The sequence below is a fragment of the Chelonia mydas genome, chromosome 1, assembly GCF_015237465.2.
Source record: "Chelonia mydas isolate rCheMyd1 chromosome 1, rCheMyd1.pri.v2, whole genome shotgun sequence".
Taxonomy (NCBI): domain Eukaryota; kingdom Metazoa; phylum Chordata; order Testudines; family Cheloniidae; genus Chelonia; species Chelonia mydas.
Genome location: NC_057849.1, coordinates 33,207,837 through 33,229,667, shown reverse-complemented (window position 1 = coordinate 33,229,667; position 21,831 = coordinate 33,207,837). Strand labels below are relative to the sequence as shown.

Genomic DNA, 21,831 nt, shown 5'->3' with positions numbered 1-21,831 from the left:
ATCATGGATTTTAGCCTGTTAATGTTAAATTTAGACTCTAAGAAGCATGTTATGATTTTCATTTTATATGTAACCAGTTCTGTTTCCATTATCCTGACTCAGTATCTCTTAAATCTTAACCTTTGATAATAAATTTAGGATTATTTCACTATACATATATCTCAGTGCTGTGATGTTATAAAAGATCTGATCCCAAGCTGTACCAATCAAGCTGTTTGGATTCTTTTCCTTGGGGACAGCTAACCTGGTAATTTCTGTGAGTGTCCTGTGACAGGAACCTGCTGCTATAGGGGGACACTTTCAGTGGGACTTGGGGGCTGCGGAGCACCTACTGTTACCATGCAAAGCAAAGCAAGGGCTAGCAGAGCCCTAAGGAAATTGGTAGGATGGCTAACAGACTGGTGGTGTTAGGGAGCAGATATCTAGTCAAGCATGAGAAAAATCTTCCTCTCGCTGGATGGGTAAAAAGGTGACTCAGAGCCCTGGCACCCCAAGAAAGCTACACACATACCTCTGTAATCTCCTTTCCCTCCTCCAGGTGCCTCTTTATCTTAGCCAAACCCTCATATGGCCAAACCCTCAAATATGTTCAAATATGTTAAGGACTGTTATAAAGAGGACCCTGATCAACTGTTCTCCGTGTGCACTGAAAGTAGGAATCAGCTTAATCTGCAGGAAGGGAGATTTAGGTTAGATATTAGGAAAAACTTCCTAACTAACTATAAAGATTGTTAAGCTCTGGAATAGGCTTCAAAGGGAGGTTGTGGAATCCCCATCATTGGAGGTTTTTTTTAAGAACCCATTAGACAAACAGCTGTCAGAGACGGTCTCAGTATAGTGCTGGACTAGATGATCTTTCTAGGTCCCTTCCAGCCCTACATTTCTATGATTCTCTAAACTGTGGAGTTTAACTGGTGAGCCCCACAGTGAACTGACCCTCCAGCCTTCACCCAGGTCTAGTCCCATGTGAATTATGAACAAAATGAGCTGGTCCTTGATACGGAGAAGTCACAAGACCAGTGAGCACAGCAGGACATATCCTATCAGAGATATCCAATGACCGTCATTCTCTTGTAGTGCAGTGTGGGAAGCTAGGAAATCCAATGGTTCCTCTCTGATAAAGTCTTGCAGTGCACAAACAGGGACTTGGCTTAGAAAAGCAGCGATGCCTTCCCTCACACACTATTACAGGCACCTATCCCATTAAATTAAGCTTGAATAAAGACTGGGAGTGGATGGGACATTACACAAAGTAAAAGTATTTCCCCATGCTAATTTTTCCCCTATTGTTACTCACACCTTCTTGTCAACTGTTTGAAATGGGCCATCCTGATTATCACTACAAAAGTTTTTTTTCCTCCTGCTGATAATAGCCCACCTTAATTAGTCTTGTTACAGTTGGTATGGCAACACCCATTTTTTCATGTTCTCTGTGTATATACATCTTCCTACTGTATTTTCCACTGCATGCATCCGATGAAGTGGGTTTTAGCCCACAAAAGCTTATGCTCAAATAAATTTGTTAGTCTCTAAGGTGCCACAAGTACTCCTCGTTCTTTTTGTTGATACAGACTAACACGGCTACCACTCTGAAACCTACCCTAAGTCTGTAAGTAAACAGACAGTTCACAGATAGCCTTCTGACCCAGAAATAGGTTAGACAGGGGGCAGGGTAACTCACCAGAACACAGTCCATTCCACTTACAACCCAGAATTCATCAGCAATACTGAATTTCCAGAAAGACAAAGAAGAGGATATGATTAAGAACCAGACCCCAGATCACTAACTATAGGGATTAGATCTAGCTTTGTGTGGATTCCGGAAGAGTGGTTAGTGACCCCAGAGAAGCACTGGGCTGAAGTCTTCTTCCATCTCCATGGGGAAAGGGCAAGGGAGGAAGCACCTACATCATGGTTACAGTGGACATGCAGGAAGCCCCACAATGGAAGAAGAAATCAGGCCTCTGAGCAATTGAAACAGATACTTCAAACAGTTTAGTAGGAAATGTGTGCATAGTAATTACAAAAGCTGGGGCTGGGTTATCTGCATAGGACCTTGTTTGTGAGATACATGGCCAGCACCTGAAAAAGAAATGTGAAGAGTCATCAGTATTTGTACAGTGCCCCTTAATACACATAAACAGAGTGGAGAATACTAGGGAACAACGATATGATCACATGGACTGGGAATAAGCTGCAATCACCAAAACAAGAAACCCTACAAGAACCCATATTACTTAATATAGTTGCTTTTGAATTAGCAGAATGTGTCAATTCAACAGGGGTCTCTACTGATCTCCTTCCAATATTCAACTGTTACAGGAATATTGTCTCCCCATTGAGAATTATGAGCAATGACATCCCAGACGCCCTCTGCCTTTCGCTCTCCTCTGCTAACTGCTGCCTGGTGAATCCTCACAGGCCCTGAACTCAGGGGGACAGTAAACTGGAGAATGACGTGGTGATGGAGACTAGAAACCTGACCTTTCAGTGACCTTTTTATATGAGGTGGAGGATCATAGTAGCTAACTTTGGAGGATGAGTTATATCTGCTGAGCACCTTCTCTGAAGGGCAGAGCATCCTTATAACATCAGTGGGAGTTTGAGGACACTCAGCAACTCATAGGATTGGGCAATACAAGTACAAAGGCCTTGGGTGACTAAAGTTAAGCACCAAAATCTGCAGTTAGATGCCTAAATTCCCATTATAGCCACCTGCAGAAATGTTGATTAAGGCACTTAAATCTCTATCAGCACTGAGGTGCCTAAAATAGATATTTGAATTCCCAATTATGGCTTCCAGTGTCTAACTTTAGGCACTCAAGTTTGAAAACTGAGCTTGAGTTAGTCATATCAATCCCCATGACCAGCCCCGATTGAATAAAAGTGAGGTGCAGGGTTTAAAAACAAGGGGAATGATGTTTAAAGGCATATTTGTCCTTTGGTTGACATGAGACAACTTTATGCCAAGTGACTGAATTTTCCAAACCTGAATACCTAAACTTAGACTCCTAACAATCACATGTAGGTGCATAAAGAGGGGAGGGGTTAGTTGTTAAGTCACCTTTTTGCAGATAGTGGGCCATGCTGCCCTATGTTGCAGTGGAGCAGGGCAAAGTAGCCATGAAGCTGTCCTAAGAGGGCAGCTAGGAATTCCCCCAGCATGTGCAAATCCCTAACACATGGAGAGCTAGCATACATAGTGTGCAGCCAGTGAAGCTGGCTGTATGTCACCAACTCCTAGCTTCCCTCCAGAGTATATGGGGTGTGAGCTGGAAACAGAAGATGGCACAGACAGAGTGCAGTGTGCTCCAGCAAGCTACAGTGCAGCAATGTCTGTTACAAGACAGCATAATTTAGAACACCCCAGAGTCTACAGCTCAGGTGTATTTGAGGATCTGGGCCAGTACTTGGCTGTTACTATAGAAATAACCCTTGAGCAAGCAATGTAATAGTACATGCTTATCACTGAGCTTGTCCAGAGGCTGCATGTCCATCAGAATGACTAGATGTTCTGATGTCTAATAATTTGAGTAATAAAATCAACCCAGGCTACTTTACAGGGCCTGATTCTTCTCTCACTTACAGCATCTGAGCAGTATGACAACAGCGAATACTGGCCAGTATTATAGTTGCCTCTCTCTCCCTCTCTCTTGTTCTGATTTTGGGTAGCGGCAAAGCCTTGTTCTCTTTGTCTCCTTTCTGCTTCATTCCCCAAGCATTCTGCCAGGAGAGATGTCACTTAGGACTGGAGTTGCCACCAGCTGGACAGTGGGACTCGGGTCTTTCTGTAGGACCTGGAGAGCTGAAATTACAGAGGACAACATGTTAGTGAATAGACTGTCAAATCACAGCTAAGAGTAATCACAGAATCTTGAAGTACCTGAGCAGAATGATCACATGGAAAAATGTGAAACTGGTCTCAATCCTCATATTGGGATGGAAAATAGATGAGAGATGAATATGGCTCACTTTTCATAGTCACCTGTGCCTGAAATAGCTGGAGAGATGAATATGGCTCACTTTTCATAGTCACCTGTGCCTGAAATAGCTGGAGCCTTATTACCTCTGAATACCACGCTACAGAAGCTCTCCAATACAAACAAAGCTTTAGGTTCCTCCACTGGGACCCTTCCATGCTCCAAACTGTGGGGAGACCCTGACTCTACCAGAAACTCATCCACTTTGCTGTAAATGGAAGAAGGTCCATTGTTTCAATATCTTCCACTTTTAAGTTATTTTCCATCTCTATTCAGGAGCCACTGCTTGATCTCAGATAAACCTGGAATTAAACAGAGGCCAGGTCCAAGCTGGTTTATGCGTGATACAGGGCACCCACTGGAAGAAAATTTGCTGGTGGGAAATTTGGGGTAGCAGAAAGTGGCTACAACTTCTTCTCACCTGGGGAGTCCACAGGGAGCCAATGAAGCCCAAAGAGTGGATAGCATTGGTTGGGGAGGGGGCATTGCCAGGACAGCCAGGAGATCCACTGACTCATATCACACCTGCTGCAGCTTCCTCCTTCCGGGAAACTAAAGCTGACTTCTCCTGGGCAAGAGTGAATCTGTCCTTTAATGTGTGGCTGATGCACTTTGCACCAGTGGTATCAGTTACTGCTGCTTGTCAGCTAAATTCCTTTATAACTCACTAATGAACAGGACTTCAGCTGTATTTATTACTTACAGATCAGCAGTTGTTCCAGGTCCAGCCATTTCATACGCTGGGTGTCTGTGTGTTCCAGGGTGATGCCTAAATACACAATGTAAAACAAACAACAACAACAAAACCTTCCCTTGCTGAGTGCACGGTGATATTAGCAGCTCCTAGACAGGTCTTTGGCTTCTCCCACTGTGGGCCTAAGGATGAGCTGTGAACAAGAGGATGCTAGAGCAGTTTAGAGTCCACACTGAAGAGAATAAGAGAGACTTTTTAAAAAGAATGTTTACATAAAACCCATTTGCTTTAAATAGTCTGTGTTCCTCTTGCCACTGCTGTCAGTTATTGGAGACATACTAGGATAGTGTCCTGGTCTAGCGGTCTGAGCAAAGGACTGGGGTCAGGAATAAGTGAGTTCTAAGCGGGGATCTCACAAGGTGACTGATAGATGACTTAGGCCACAATGCCTGCCTGTCTCACATGGGTGTGCTAGGGAGAAGAGGGCACAAGGCCAAAGAGGAGTAATGCTAATGCTTCCTTGACAAGGTGGTGTGGCCAGGAACCTGAAACAGCAGGCACTATGGGGAGGCGGGCTGCATGAATGATGAAGTAGCCGTAAGGAGCACTGAACAATGCTGTGGGTAGGTCTGCACTTTGAGGTAGGGGTATCATTCCCAGCTCAATGGGACATGCCCACACTAGCTCTGACTGAGCTAGCATGCTAAAAATAGAATGTAGCTAAGGCAGCACAAGCAGTGGGAGGAGCTAACCACCTTGAGAATAGACTTTGGGGTTTGGATGGGATCATACTTGGGGTGGTTAGCCCCTCCTGCTGCTCCTGCCATCGCGGCCACTCTCTATTTTTAGCACTCAGGGCTAGTGCGGGTATGTCTCATCAAGCTGGGAATTATACCCCCAGCTCAAAGTGTAAACATACCCTATGTGACAGTGTCTCAGCCTCTACTACTAAATGACTGCACCATGCTTTCCCTGCAACAATCCCGAAGCACTTTATAGCAACTAATGAATTCCTCCTACCACCACGCGGGAGAGGTAGGGATATTAATATCTCCATTTATGCGTGGGAAGCTGAGGCACAGAGAGATTAATGGCAGCTCAGTGATTTACAGTGAGATTTTTTCTGTCTCCCTCAATAGGAATACCAAAAGGGACACTGGGCATCATCTCTCACCAGCTAACTTGGCTACAACTGCCCAGATCTCTTCCCAGCTGCTATAGAAGTACGTGATGGTGGTTTTGTACAAGTTCTCCAGCAGCTCTGCATTCTCTTTGGCTTAGAGGAAATCAGGGAGACATGAGCTCTCTCCAGCTAGAAGTGCGTTTTGACGGCCAACACATGCTTTTACGAACCACAGGTAAATAAGAAAAAGAATGGGTGGCTGGGTAGAAGTGGGAAAAGTGGGAATCTGTGGCAGATTTACATTTCCCATCACCCTCAATCATATATCCTACTCTTACAGTTACTTACATTACCGATCACATATCCCCCCACACCTCTACACCACAACAAGCCACTGCAGTCAATATCGCATACAGTTCTACAGCTCACTCACAAGGTGTCTGCAAATGTCCACCTGGAGCCCTTCAGGCTTCAGCTCAGCTGTGCCACCAAGGTGCTCATTAACTGCAGCTTGGAGCCTCTTCAGTCCCAAAAACGGGGCACAGAGGTGAAACGTAGCTCTGCATTCCTGAAAAAGAGTGTCACACCATTTAATTGTTCCCTACCAAGTGCTATGTTCATTCAAATGGAACTAATCTCCTTGACTGCTCATCTAGTTCAGGATAAAAAGGGATTCACCTGGATGTAATTGGCAGAAAACATGCAGGAATGACTAATGGGGGGAGAGCTTCCACTGAAACCTGGAGGTAGCATCAATGTCTTTTTGGAACAGATATATCTATGAAAGCTGCTTCACCAGGCAGAGCTGTGGTCTCTCCTCTGTTCTAGAGAGGCAGGGTGCAGAGAGACAGGAACAGAGACCTGTCGGGGTCAGACCCATGACCTATCCTGGACTCTGGTGAGGCAGCCATAGACCAGTCTGGCTGGAATTAACTCAGTGGGCAGGTAATGAACTGAGGGGAGAATTTGGGCCTCCACAGCAGGCAGGAATAGCAGAGCTCCCCTGGCATTGGGAGGAAGATTCCTTTTCCTTAGTAAATAAGTCACTGTCGGTTTTACCATTGAAACCTCGGGGTTTGGGTCTTGCAGGTGCAGCAGAAGTGTGACCCAGCTCTGTCTAACCTGATCAGTGAAATAGGCCTTCCATTTTCTCTTTGTCAAGTGGGCCAGGATGCCAAACAGGACAAAGGCCAATGAACGAAGAGCATCATCCTCCTACAGCCAAGAAAGCCCCGCAAGTTGGTAACTAAGGGACAATCACATCATGCACCTAGCACAGCCATCTCTTCTATGCTAAAGTAGAGTGATTCCAACTACAGCTGGTTGGAAAAACTTGAATTAACCAATTTTTCTTCCAAATTTGCTGATTCGTCAAAATATTTTAGAGACAGTTCAATTTTGATGAAATTTCTCCAGAAGCCAGGAAGGGATCCTTAGAAACCTGTTTGTTGTCCTGCCAGTGCACCCACCCAGCTCCTTGGCAGATCATGGGCTTCTAGGCCCCTGGCTTCTGAACAGCCTATCTGGCAGGCTGACAGGGAGCCAGGAACTCTGGGAGTCCTGGCTCTCAAATTTGCAACTCCCTGGCACCTCTAGCTCCCAGAGTTTCCCGGGTCCCCGGCTCTGGGATAGTCTGCCAGCAGACTGCCCTGGGCCAAGGCTTCCAGAGGAGCTGGGTTGGGAGTAGTAATTCCATTTCACAAAGAGTTTTGAAATTTGGGGTGGGAGGTTCCCCCAAATAGGAGCAAAACCAAAATTTGAAATCTCAAAATTCTCTGCAAAATGGAATTATCATTCCCACCCTCTCAAGTAAAAATGGTATAGAGCAGGCCCAGCACTCTATTGTTCTCTGTAACCCCCTCTTCATGGTTATCTAGCTACCTAATCCAGTATTCAGACTTTCTTTGCCATTCTCTGTGGAAATAAAGATGAACAGAAGGGTGAGACTGTGGGAGCAGGGATGTCATCCCCATCCTCCTAATGCTCTCCTCCTCCGTAAAACACTTCTCTCCCCTGAGGCCTAAAATCTCTTCACTCTGACACAAACAATGCCCAGGGAGTCCACATCACACATTGTAAATGGAGTCTAATCAAGATCAGTTGAACGGGGTTGGAGAGTTCATAAGAACGGCCATACTGGGTCAGGCCAAAGGTCCATCAAGCCCAGTATCCTGTCCTCTGACAGTGGCCAATGGCAGGTGCCCCAAAGAGAATGAACAGACAGGTTATCATCAAGTGATCCATGTCCTGTCACCCAATCCCAGCAAACAGAGGCTAGGGACACCATTCCTGCCCATCTTGGCTAATAGCCATTGATGGACCTATCTTCCATGAATCTATCTAGCTCCCTTTTGCACCCCGTTATAGTACTGGCCTTCACAACACCCTCTCACAGGAGTTCCAGAGGTTGACAGTGTGTTGCATGAAAAAATACTTCCTTGTGTTTGTTTTAAACCTGCTACCTATTAATTTCATTTGGTGGCCCCTTGTTCTTCTATTATGTGAAGGAGTAAATAACATTTCCTTATTTACTTTCTCTATACCACTCATGATTTTATAGACCTCTATCATATCCCCCCTAGTTGCCTCTTTTCCAAGCTGAAAAGTCCCAGTCTTATTAATCACTCCTCAAATGGAAGCCGTTCTATACCCCTAAGCATTTTTGTTGCCCTTTTCTGAACCTTTTCCAATTCCAATTATCTTTTTTGAGATGGGGCAACCACATCTGCATGCAGTATTCAAGGTGTGGGCGTATCGTGGATTTAGATAGAGGCAATATGATATTTTCTGTCTTATTATCTATCCCTCTCTTGATGATTCCCAACATTCTGTTCGCTTTTTTGACTGCTGCTGCACATTGAGTGGATGATTTCAGAGAACTATCCGCAATGACTCAAACATCTCTTTCTTGAGTGGTAACAGCTCATTTAGACCCTATCATTGTATATGTATAGTTAGGATTATTTTTTCCAATGTGCGTTACTTTGCATTTATCAACATTAAATTTCATCTGCCATTTTGTTGCCCAGTCACCTAGTTTTGTGAGATCCTTTTGTAGCTCTTCGTAGTCTGCCTGGGACTTAACTATCTTGAGTAGTTTTGTATCATCTGCAAATTTTGCCACCTCACTGTTTACCCCTTTTACCAGATCATTTATGAATATGTTAAACAGGACTGGGCCCAGTACAGACCCGTGGGGGACATGACTATTTACTTCTCTCCATTCTGAAAACTGACCATTTATTCCTACCCTCTGTTTCCTATCTTTTAGCCAGTTACCAATCCAGTTCTTTTTAACCAGTTACCAATCCAGTTACCAGTTCTGTTCACATACATTGTCAAAGCAGGTCTAGATCTGTGGGGTGAGGTCTCTGAAGGAAGAAGCTATGTCCTTCTCCGTCAGCTCCTTCAGGACTTTGGCCAGTGCCTTCATGCTCTCACCAATGACTTCAGAACTGAAAGTGTCATTTAAGGCCCTGATCAGTATGTCCAGAAGAAACTTCTTGTGCTTTTTCACTTGTACAAATATATGACATTAAAAACCACTTATCACTGATCACACTTCTAATAAGTTTTCTTTAGCAGTTATGAAGCTGTAGGAATTTCATCTACACCTCAGAGACCTATAGCTATATTTCAGACCAGGTGCTAGCTACAATGAGCCAAACTCGGTGCCATATCACACCTGTGTAATCCTATTAGATTCCTAGCTACTTAGATTCCAAGGCCAAAAGGGACCATTGTGATTATCCAGTCTGACCTCCTGCACAACACAGAACTTCCCCGAAATAGTCTCTGTTTGAGCTAGAGTGTATCTTTTAGAAAAACTTCCAAACTTGATTTTAAAATTGCTAGTGACAGAATTCACCATAACCCTTGGTAAACTGTTCCAATGGTTAATTAAAATTACCATTGAAAATGTAAGCTTTATTACCAGTCTGGATTAGTCTAGCTTCATCTTGCCCCATTGAATCTTGTTATACCTTTGTTTGTTAATGTGAAGAGCCCATTATCAAAATTTGTTCCCCATGTGATTAGTTATAGACTGTCCTCAAGCACCCCTTAACCTTCTCTTTGTAAAGCTAAGTAGATTGAGCTCCTTGAGTCTATCACTAAAGGCATATTTTCCATTCCTTTGATAATTCTTGTGACTCTTCTCTGAATCCTAATTTATCAGCATCCTTCTTGAATTGTGGACACCTGATCTGGTCACAGTATTCCAGCAGTGCTCACATGAGTGCCATATTCAGAGGGAAAATAACTTCCTTACTCTTATTCAAGATCCTTCTGTTTATGCCTCCAAGGATCATCTCAGCCCTTTTGGCCACAACTTCATACTGGGAGATTATGTTCAACTGACTATCTACCATGACTCAAGTTTTTTTCCACGTCATTGCTTCCTGGGATAGAGTCTCCCATCCTGTAAGTATGGCCTGCACTCTTTGGTCCTAGATGTATACATCTACATACGGTCATATTAAAGTGCACATTGTTGACTTATGCCCAGTTTACCAAAGGATCCAGCTTGCTCTGTATTGACTGCAAAGAGGTTACTAGGGTGAGAGAGCAGATTTTGGCCTAGTGCATTGTGTGCAGCCTCTGTAAACTCTGAACAACTGTTTTCCTTGGTTTCTCTAGTTATGCTGCATTCTATTCAGTATTCTCTCTTACCGCCTCAGGTGCCCCATAGACTAAATTTCCCAGGCCTCTTACAGACATCTGATGCACAAATGCTGTTCCTATCATGTGACCTTTCTTCCAAGATGTGTAAGACAGACTTAAGGAACTTCTTCTCCCTGAGCATGGGATCACTCATTAGCTGAAATAAAATCAACATGTCCGTTAACCCCAATATGTTCATTAAGACTGGGAATATAATTTGAGCAGACATGTAATATACTAAAACAACAAGGAGCCCTCCTACAGCCACAGTCTTGTGGATACAGACTAACATGGCTACCCCTCTGATACTTGGCACATAATACGTTGTAACTTTATTATTCCACACAAATGAGAAATGTCTTAAAAACATGGAGCTTTCCTTTTGGGCACTGTAATAGGGGTCCACTCACCTTTTGAGAGCCTCTTAGTGGCTGGGTATAGTACCACAGTCCTTTTCTCTCACCCCTGGTGCACCCTGCCAGCAGACCTCAGTGAGTCTTCTGTGGGTCAGCCCTCTGGCCGAGTCCCAAAGTCCAAATGAACCCCTTCTGGGGAAGTAAAGAATAGTCCCATTTCCCTCACTAGGGTCTTCAGCCCCAACTCTGGGCCCTTTAAATTCTGCCCTTTGTTCAAGCTCTCCATAAGAATTGTCCCCTTCGTGGGGCTTTTGCCATTGTGGATGGTAGGGGAACCTGGGCCTGCCCAATACTATGGGTTCCAACCCATGGACCTATAAACAGTAGCTAGGCACTGCTTGATTTCCATTCACTGTTGCTTCTTCTCCAGGCTTCTTCCTACCAGCCACTTTCACCTCAGGGTTAAAGTTCTATTTGACACTGGTGAGGCCTCATCTGGAGTACTGTGTCCAGTTTTGGGCCCCACACTACAAGAAGGATGTGGATAAATTGGAGAGAGTCCAGCGAAGGGCAACAAAAATGATTAGGGGTCTAGAGCACATGACTTATGAGGAGAGGCTGAGGGAGCTGGGATTGTTTAGTCTGCAGAAGAGAAGAATGAGGGGGGATTTGATAGCTGCTTTCAACTACCTGAAAGGGGGTTCCAAAGAGGATGGCTCTAGACTGTTCTCAATGGTAGCAGATGACAGAACGAGGAGTAATGGTCTCAAGTTGCAATGGGGGAGGTTTAGATTGGATATTAGGAAAAACTTTTTCACTAAGAGGGTGGTGAAACACTGGAATGCGTTACCTAGGGAGGTGGTAGAATCTCCTTCCTTAGAGGTTTTTAAGGTCAGGCTTGACAAAGCCCTGGCTGGGATGATTTAACTGGGAATTGGTCCTGCTTCGAGCAGGGGGTTGGACTAGATGACCTTCTGGGGTCCCTTCCAACCCTGATATTCTATGATTCTATGATTCTTAGGGACTCTTTTCCTGCAAACCAAGCTTAAACAAATGTTGCCAGAATCAAACTCTGGCTATCCCCTGAATTTCTGTGGGCAGAGAGCAGCACCCCTTCTTGCCCTTCCAGTTCCTGCCAGGAACTGATCTGCTAAGGCCCTGCAGCTCCTTTTATCTGAGCCTGATGGGCTCTGATTGGCTGCTTTCATGAGGCCTCTCTAGACAGACCTGGAGGACCCACCTTTGTGGCTCTTTTCCTGGGGCAGGGTGTAGTAGGACCACGGGGCCTCTTGTAAGGAGCCTCAAAGCCCAGGTACAACCTATCACAGGCACAGATAGATTGTTTTTCTGAGAACCAGATGAGCCCCGAAGATAGTTGCTTAGCGTAAGTGGGAAATATGATGCAGATGTTGGAGGAAGGCTATGGAAAGGGAGGATGCTCCATCAGGTATCACACTAGCCTAGGACTTAGGAGACCCAGGTTCAATTTCCTGCTCCCTCAAAGACTTCCTGTGTGACCTTGGGCAAGTCACTTAGCCCTTCTGTGCCTCAGTTCCCTGGCTGTAAAATGGGGATAATAGTGCTTCCCTACCTCACAGGAGTGTTTTGGGGATACATACATTAAAAAGAGTTTTGAGGTATTCAGATACTACAGTAATGAGAACCTAAGATAGATGTTAATGTATTTGTATGTTGCTTGTTCGATAGTATTAGGACACTAGGTTCATTCAGAAGATCTGCTGAGCTAAATCAAAATCAGGAGCTGTTGGTTAGGATCAGCACTAGGACTTGGCAGAAGAGGTCCAGTCATTCAAACTCTGTCTGTACCTCTCTCACTCTCTCTCAGCCAGCACCAGTGGCTGTGTAGCTAGTATAGGCAATGACAGCGATAAAAATAACACAGAGAGAAGGACTCAGAAAGGTGTAATGAAGTTCCTTGTGAGGTTTCCATATAAAGGAGGACCCATCCTGCTATCTAAAATGACAATTACTCCTATGAACTGAACTGTACAACTCCTGAAAGAAAGGCACACAACAGACAACAGCCTAATGGTGAAACTGCTCTTCAGAGCCCTGTGTCTTACCCGGGCAAGGAAAGCTGTGCTGGTGACTCGGTGGTTTTCTGTTGGGGAATTCACCCAGGGAAGGAGGCTCTGTATGATCTCAGGTGTTATTAGTCCCGATCTTAGCAGAAGACTGGAAGACGAAAGAAACCGCTTTTGGGGTAGATTGCACACTTCGAAAACTCAGCTGCTCTGACCATACAGCTCTGATATCTATGAGTGGGAGCTGTGTGTTTCCCACCCAGGGCACCCCCCACAAAGCTATAAACTGGAGGTTCCCTCTCAGCCACTCTATTGGTTACTGATCCCCAAGCATGAAATGATGCCTCCTAGATCTCTTACCTCACCAGCAGACACACCCCCTCATGGTGAGTCTTGGGGTTTTCAAGAAGAATCCAGGTTCTCTGCTTCCTGAGTGCTCTCACCAGTCTCTCATTCACACCCTTGAAAGGCACAGAATCTAATGCTTCGATAGAAAGCCTGGGGAAAGAGAGGCACAGAACTGCAGCAATCAGAAGGAAGGTGCAGCCTGAACAGAGTCCGGAAACCCTGGTTACTTGTCAGGTCTGCTGTTCATCTACAGTTCATCCATTGACAATAGCCTGGAGACCAGTGCCCCTGGAAGGACTTGATGCCAGGAGGTAAGTTTCAGTCTCATACATCTCATATGACTAGTTTTGCTAGGGACAACATTTTGCAGTCATTTTTCTCTTTCTGCAAGGAGTATGGGCACTAGCAAAGTACAGTGATATGGAAAAAATACATGATCAGGACCGAAAAACTAGGGGCATAGAGTGTGGTGATCACTAATGGACATTTTGGGTAATATCTCCAGATATGATGTGACAAAGTGCTGTGGGCTTGCACTTGAGCCAGCACTCTGGTCACTATTAGTACTAATTTGGTTCCCCACAGAAGGCCTAATTGGACAGAGGTGTATCCTGATTACCAGGCCAGATTGGGGCTAGTGAGTCAAGGATCCAATTATCCCATTAACAGGGAAACTGTATAAAAGGACACAGGCAGGAGCCCTTTGAGGGGAACAGACAGAGAGAGAAACTAGGGTGACCAGATGTCCCAATATTTGGGGCTTTATCTTATACAGGTGCCTATTACCCCCCACCCCCTGTCCTGATTTTTTACACTTGCTGTCTGGTCACCCTAAGAGAAAAAGAAAGACAAAAAGCTAGGAGAGCCTGAGAAAGTGAGTTCTCTGAGTGGAAACACCATACCCCCCCACACACACTTTTGGAGAAGAGGTTAGAAAGTTGAGATACAATGTAAAGGTGCTATCTATTGGTAGGGGGATTAAATAGACTACATGTTGGTGTTTACAAGCAAGAAAGTCTCAAAGCCGTCTGTGTTTGTGGAAGACGAGGGGGTACAACATCCCTCCCTCTCACAGCTGGGGGCTCATCAGGGATTTCCCTGTTATCTGTGCTATACCCCTCTGTACCAATATTCCAGTCATGAGATTTATCCCATCAAGTATCTGTGATGCCAGTTAAGCTCAGTTATGACTTATGAACTAAAACTCCCAGTTCTTACTGTTTATTCCCCATTATTATTACTCCTAGCATTTGTGTATCGACTTCTAAGATGTTAAGCAGATGCCCCTATGGATTTCCCTCTTGTTGCTCCTATAACTCTACTGGTTTCAGAGTAGCAGCCGTGTTAGTCTGTATCCGCAAAAAGACAAGGAGGACTACAGCTCACTTCATCGGATGCATCACGAAAGCTTATGCTCAAATAAATTTGTTAGTCTCTAAGGTGCCACAAGTCCTCCTTTTCTTATAACTCTACTGTAATTTTCCACATCTACTTCTCCCCAAACATCTAGCCCTCTATTAAGGTCACCTTTTTTTACCTGGTGGCTTTTGTCACTTGCACCCTCTCTGAACTTAGTTTAAAGCCCGTCTCATAAGGTTGATCAGTGCATGAAAATGTTCTTCCCCTTCTTGGTCAGACGGACCCCATCTCTTCCCAACAAACCTCCTTCCTGCAACAGCATCCCATGGTTAAGGAAGTCAAACTCTCCCATCGACCCATCTTCATAACCCTATTATGTGGACATGCCTACCATTGAGTGTATTGAGCAGAAAGAACACTCAGTGCAGGAAACAAGGGGACTGAGTTAAACTGCAGTTCACATACTTCCATTTTCAATGACTAATACAGCTCGCTCTCTTAAGCCAGTGGGGATGGCCACGGTACACAAGTATTTCTGTAGATCAGCATGTGATTATTTGTATTGCAGTACTGCCTCATAGTCCCAGTCACAGACCAGGATCCCATTGTGCTAGGCTATACAGACACAGAACAAGATGGTCCTTAACTGTCATTAATTAACACCTATTAACAGCACAACAAACAGACAAGAGAATAATAAAGTAAGCAAAAAAGGCCCCTTTGAGCAGGTACCAGCATATAACTAATGTAATGCTACATATTTAGGGAACTTTCTCCCTGATTCAGGGTCTGATGTGACTAAGCCCCTGTTCCATACCATTGTGTAAACTGGGAACTTGTACAATTGCACAAGATGGAAAAAGAACAGGAGTACTTGTGGCACCTTAGAGACTAACAAATTTATTTGAGCATAAAGTTTTGTGGGCTACAGCCCACATCATCGGCTGCATAGAATGGAACATATAGTAAGAAGATATATATATACATACAGAGAACATGAAAAGGTGGAAGTAGCCATACCAACTGTATGAGGCTAATTAATTAAGATGAGCTATTATCAGCAGGAGAAAAAAACTTTTGTACTGATAATCAAGATGGACCATTTAGACAGTTGACAAGAAGGTGTGAGGATACTTAACATGGGGAAATAGATTCAAAATTATTCAATATATCTTCTTACCATATGTTTCAGTCTATGCATCCGATGAAGTGGGCTGTAGCCCATGAAAGCTTATGCTCAAATAAATTTGTTAGTCTCTAAGGTGCCACAAGTACTCCTGTTCTTTTTGCGGATACAGACTAACATCGCTGCTACTCTGAAACAAGATGGAAAGTACGCAGTGGCTCACAGTTGAGGCCTACTCCATTTTTAGTACATAAACAGGAGGCCACTTCCACAAGAAGCTACGGGCATGGTCATCACAGAGAGTTTGCCTGTCTCTGTGCTGTTATGCACCCCTCACTGTCTACACCTGGCTCCATAAAGTCAGGCCTTTCAAAAATGCAGCATCTTGTAGGAGCACAGGTAATTTTAATAATGCTTGTTCACTGCAGCTAGCCCATAGCAGGTCTTGGAGTTGCAATTCATACACTTGTCTCACTAATGAGGATCAACGGATCAGCCCATACTGAATGCAGCTTTACAACACACCATCACTTAAAACACATTACAGTCAGAGAGGACGATAAATATACCATTTATACACATTATGTACAAGGCCCAAAATGCCTGAGGAAGCAAGAAAACAAATGTGGTAAATGGAGAAAATGCATTACTACAAAAATAGTTAGCAGATTTACTCCTGCTAGCAAGAAGCTTCTGTATAACGTATAGTAAGATATAGGGCTTAACCCAACTCAGTGCTAGGTTGAATTAAAGTCAGTCAAAGTTTTGTCTTAGTAGGGTATGAGACCCAGATCCTTAAGGGTATTTAGACTCCTAACTTCCACTGAAATCGATGGGAGCTAAGAGCCTCAATACCTCTGAGGATCTGAGAAAGGACTGTAGAATTTGACCCAATAACAACAATAATAATAATTTGCATTTCTAGAGAGATTTTCTTCTTCAAAGCATTTTACAAACATGTTTTCTAACTCTCTGCTTCAAATAAAAGCCATTATTAACAGACAATTATATTTTTCCGTCACAGCACAGACAAATAGGAGAGTGAAGATAACACAATTTATTAAAGGGATTTTAAGCATGTTCTTGCATGGAAAAAAAATTAAAGATCCAGCACTCTATAGATGACTCTGCTTAGCTGTGTGCCTTATGGCTTAAAGCAGAATTCCAAGAACATTACTTCGCTTTTTGAAACAGTTTCTCAATAAATGACAATTCAAAATATCTGCTTCCACCTAGTGGTGTGGGTTTGCATAACCTGTGCTATTTATATTCCCTGTTTTAGATATCTTTGCCTACAGGAGAAAATACATCAGAATCTACTGAGACAATTCACACTGCTGCACAAAGCTACAACAGCACTAAGAATGTATATATTTGTTAGCAAATAGGATCATTAGGGACAAGGAAAAGGATAATCCCAAGAAGCGGCACTCTCTTTCTCCTTCACTCTATTCTATATAGGTTCTTATACTATCATCAGTGCAGTATCTGAGCAGCTTCCCCTAGTACATTAATAATATGACTAACATCTGTCATGGTAATATCTTTTATTGGACTAACTTCTGTTGATGAAAGAACTCCACAGAGTTCTTCTTCAGGTCCTTGAAAGATTGTTTCTTTCACCAACAGAAGTTGGTCCAACAGAAGATATTACCTCAGCTAGGGTGACCAGATGTCCTAATTTTAAAGGCACAGTCCTGATATTCAGGGTTTAGGTACCTATTAAACCCCTCCCCCCATCCCGATTTTTCATACTTACTATCTGGTCACCCTATACCTTACCCACCTTGTCTAATACCCTGGGACTGACATGGCTACAACATGATTGCAAATAACATTTGTCATATCCAGTTCATTCTCTCTCATCCTCTTCTCATGGGGAGAATTGTGTGTGCAGTGGATTGTTTTGTTTTGGTAGGGCTTTGATTTCTGGTTTGTTTGGGAGTGAGGTTAAGTGTACACATTGCTCATGTATTTATATTAGAGAAGTCAGGTTGAAGAAATGCACTTTGCACTGGGAAAGGTGGGGAGGTTTGTCATGGTCCTTAGTTCCTTTGGGAGTTTGTTCCACTGTCACAGACTGTCCCCTGAGAAAGCTCTATCTCCTGCACAAACAAACCTCACCCTTATCGTAGAAAACTTCATGGTGCCTGAGAAATAGGACCTGTCAGCCTGATACTTTAGAGATACTGGGCCCTGGCCATTGAGCACCTTGAAAATAAGGACTGAGACCTGGAACCTGACTTGGTATGTTCAAGTTGCAAAGTATGTACACAGGTGCACAGTGCCTGAAGGCAAACAACAAACAAAACTTCAATTACCACTGAATGAGGGGGCCTGTGGAAAAAAAATAGTGCAATTGTGTAATTAAAGACTGTGTCAAAATGCATGTGCACAGTGTTCAAACTACCTGAATCCTGACATTTCCTAACTTTCCGTTGCTCAATTTTGCAAACTTACTAATCGTTATTTTAACGCAGATTTTTATACATTTGTTTGGCATATAAATATGAAGAAATACAGACACTGATTCATACCATTTTAGTGCAAACATCCCCAGTTCACTGTTTGTTTGCTTTTAAATAAAAAAGTACAGGACTAGATTCTGGCAATTTCTATATTCAGCTGTAAAGAAAGATATTTTTAAAGGTTTTAAACTGTAGAAACAGAGACACAGGAATTGTCTAACACAGAGAGGAATAGGTGATGTAGTGCACACTTTTCCAAGCCAGCAGAGTTGCTGCACCCCAAGAAATTCCCCCTCTATTCCTGAGTCAGCCTTTGCCAGAAGCAAGCAGACAAAAGGGTAAAAGTAGCTCTCCATTTTAATATAGGCTCTTGTAACTTCCTAGGTAAACTGTTCCCTTCCATTCTTTAGTTGACTACTACTCAGGCTCTTTTCTTACTGGCAAACTTGGAATTTGATTTTTCTACGTCATGGCCCGTCTTTATCACCTCTCTTGTAAACTGAATATGTCAATCCCTGAGAGGACATACTTTCTTGTTTTTTCCTGATTCAGAAATCATAGCTCTGGGGATTGAGCTCCCATTTAAGATACCTTTAAAGATGACCCCCTCCCCACCCAGTCCTTTATTTCATCTATCAGGATGTTCAAAGAGAACAGCTATAGTTAGGGTGACCAGATAGCAAGTATGAAAAATTGGGACAGAGTGTGGGGGGTAATAGGCACCTATATAAGAAAAATCCCCAAGTATCGGGACTGTCCCTATAAAATCAGGACATCTGGTCACCTTAGCTACACTTCACTGAATGCCACTGCTCTCTGACTTTGGATTCCCTTGTAGAATGTGTGGCACTGGGGTAGCTGTCTCAGCTGGATCCTTAACCCAGAGGAAAGACGCTCTCTCCTGTTAAATCAAGATCGGGAATGGCACATAGATTTGGGATAAAAAGTATGTTTTACTTTGACTCTGTTTTCTTATTTCTCAAAAGGAACAGTACAATAAAGATAAAACCATCGTGAATAAACAATCTAGATATTGATGCATCTTGTAGGAGATGGATGCCATATCAATAGATAAGATAAAAAGACAGGTCTGACTGAGAGATTGAACCCATATTAGGGACAAATTCTGCTCCTCAGTTACATGAATATGTCACCCCCTGACTAGGGCCCAAATCTGTGTAAAGAAGAGTAAACCTGGTCCCAAGGGAGTATAGAACAACTTGCAATTGTTTTTATTTTCTGTCTTCCAGCAGATGGTGTTACAAGTCAATAGTATTGTTCATGCTGTAGCTGTATTACATTTCCTTGACTTTGGCTTGCTCTAAGATAATTTTATATTTGTTATCAGGGTCAAACCCTGACCTAATGTAAATCACATCGTTTCATTAAAGTCAAGAAACTTTGCCAATTTACCCCACCTGAGAATCTGATCTTTGCAGTTTAATACTAATTAAGCCCCCTCTATATTTATACGGGAATCATTTTCCTCAAATGGTTTTAAATCTGATGTCAAATCATTTCAAGTTTAAATATGTTTAACAAAAATTAACTGGTTCAAGTTAACATACCTGGGGGGCCAGATATGTTAAAACTGTTTAAAAAGGGTGGTTGAGTCTAAATTTTAAAGATATTTCCAAATATGGACCACAGTTCAGGAAAGCAGCCCTATTCATCATAGCATATGAATGATGTAAGCAAGTTCTTAAAATTTGGCTCTTGGCTCATGGCCATAATTAAAAAAAATTCGTTGACACAGCTGGACACCATCCAAATTTGAAACATAAAGTAGCTTAAAACTGTTCTAGCTTGAAGTGGTTTGAAACTGCTTCAGGAAACATGGTCCTCTTACAAGTATAGATGTGAGGTTGCATGTATACAGAGTAAATGCTGATTTTAATCATAAAAATTTCCTAAGCACCTTACAGAATATCTAATTGCTTATTTTTAAATCCTAATCAGAGAAAAATTAAAATGATTTGTGCAAATAACTGAATTCTAAGTATTGTGTAACAACAAAAAGAAAAGGAGTACTTGTGGCACCTTAGAGACTAACCAATTTATTTGAGCATAAGCTTTCGTGAGCTACATCCAATGAAGTGATGCATCTGATGAAGTGAGCTGTAGCTCACGAAAGCTTATGCTCAAATAAATTGGTTAGTCTCTAAGGTGCCACAAGTACTCCTTTTCTTTTTGAGAATACAGGCTAACACGGCTGCTACTCTGAAACCTGTGTAACAACCAACACTCTTATTTTCTAGATCTACTGATAGCTAGCTCTGAGCCAACAAAACAGTATTTTCAGCCTTTATGGTTCTTTACTCCAGCAGGTTTATTCTTTATCTAAGAACAAGCAAACCAAAGAATTCATAATATTGTTATCCCTTTTGATCTGAGCAAGTAGTGAATATTTGGGGGACTTGTGAGTTGTTTCCACTAGGGGGAGAAATTGATGATGGAGTCAGGTATTTCTTTGATGCAATGCTGTTTATTTACAAAGAATGTACACAAAGTTCTATTTCCCTAAGGACAGCAGGAACCAGTTTCTTTGCTCACACTTCCAAAGCTCTTTCTATCCAGCAGTCTACCCAAAAGTGCGCTCTCTCTCTCTCTCTCTCAGCTTTTTCTGAGAGATCACACTACAAATACTTCTCTGCGGCTCCTTTGTGCTTCTGCAGTGTCACACTCCTCCCCCCCCCCCCCGACCATCCCCATCCCCCTGCATTTGCATTCAGACCCCAGTGAAAACCCCTTCGACTGTATGGCTCAACTCCTATTCCAACTTTACATTGTGGTGGCTTCTATTATGTCAGCCATCTATTCCACAAAGGAGCTTGATTATTCAGGATAAATGTAAAAACAAAAGGACAACTAGTATGCCCACCAGGTTCAATAAGGCTTCACCTCCCCCCAGCATAACAACCTGTTTTCATGTTTTTTTAAATCTTGTACACTTCCACAAAACCTACAGCATTCTTTTATTTTTACTAACCTGAAACAGGATATTGAATGAATAATTTCAGTTACACCAACGTAAATCTGTAGTAATTCATTAGAATTATTCCATATTTATCCTGGTGGCAAAATATGTTAGCAAGTCACTAGAGAAAACATTAAACGTTTTGATAATTGTTATAATAGACCTATCACAAGCCAGAGAATTGAGATAATCATTTTTGTTTGGAAAATGCTGATGAAAATTAAACATTTTGTGCATTTTTCCCCCCATTTTCTAACCAGCCCAACAAGTAATGTTTATAGCCAAAAAACCTAAGGGGCATTCAGAAGGGCAGACTCTAGTAAAACTGCGGTTCCTGGAATTTAGTAGAAAGAAAATCATATGGTATTAAAGTGATGGGGAGGCTGTTTCTATAGCACTTCATTTCAACAGATTTGGATTCAACAAGTCAAATAGAGCATGTTTGCAGGTATCAGTAAAGCTATTCCTACACGGATATCTTCCAAATTAATTGCATGTTCCATTAAATAGTTATTCTCCACCCTTGCCTCAACCAGTGGTTCAAGGCGATAAGTTGACGATAAACATCTGTCTCTCTGACGACACTTGAGAGATTTCAGAAGAGAGCAGTATTTGTAAGGGACAGGATTCGTTGTAAAGTGATTCGATCCTATCTCTGTAGTACCCAGATTTTGAGGTTGGATAATAATCAAT

The 21,831-nt window shown here is 42.8% G+C and overlaps 1 protein-coding gene and 1 long non-coding RNA gene across 4 annotated transcripts; both read right to left on the bottom strand.

Moving 5' to 3' along the window:
• Positions 1–1,570: 1,570 nt before the first annotated feature.
• LOC122463050 lies at positions 1,571–6,214 on the bottom strand. 3 transcript variants are annotated; one of them, XR_006286029.1, is made up of 4 exons: positions 4,684–6,214; positions 3,884–4,051; positions 3,587–3,805; positions 1,571–2,082 (listed from the first exon to the last, which is right to left on the bottom strand). It is a non-coding gene; the product is annotated as an uncharacterized LOC122463050 (long non-coding RNA). The 3 variants fall into 3 exon arrangements; XR_006286027.1 differs by lacking the exons at positions 3,884–4,051; positions 4,684–6,214 and adding an exon at positions 4,402–4,664; XR_006286028.1 differs by lacking the exon at positions 4,684–6,214 and having other exon boundaries at positions 3,884–4,390.
• Positions 6,215–6,383: 169 nt separating this feature from the next.
• Positions 6,384–10,167, bottom strand: LOC119565447 (protein maestro-like). Its single transcript, XM_037891634.2, has 3 exons — positions 10,068–10,167; positions 9,156–9,313; positions 6,384–7,012 (listed from the first exon to the last, which is right to left on the bottom strand). Exons 1-3 carry the CDS (start codon positions 10,165–10,167, stop codon positions 6,668–6,670), a joined length of 603 nt encoding a protein of 200 aa, XP_037747562.1. The 3' UTR covers positions 6,384–6,667.
• Positions 10,168–21,831: the final 11,664 nt, after the last annotated feature.

Bases quoted from the DNA above. Each gene is read 5' to 3' on its own strand.
- LOC119565447 (XM_037891634.2), bottom strand. From the start codon at position 10,167: ATGGTAGATAGTCAGTTGAACATAATCTCCCAGTATGAAGTTGTGGCC. The intron at 9,314-10,067 runs GTAAGGAAGTTA...TATTTGTACAAG, and splicing joins CAGAAGGATCTTGAATAAGA to TGAAAAAGCACAAGAAGTTT. The intron at 7,013-9,155 runs CAGATCTAGACC...TCTTGGCTGTAG, and splicing joins CCTTCAGAGACCTCACCCCA to GAGGATGATGCTCTTCGTTC.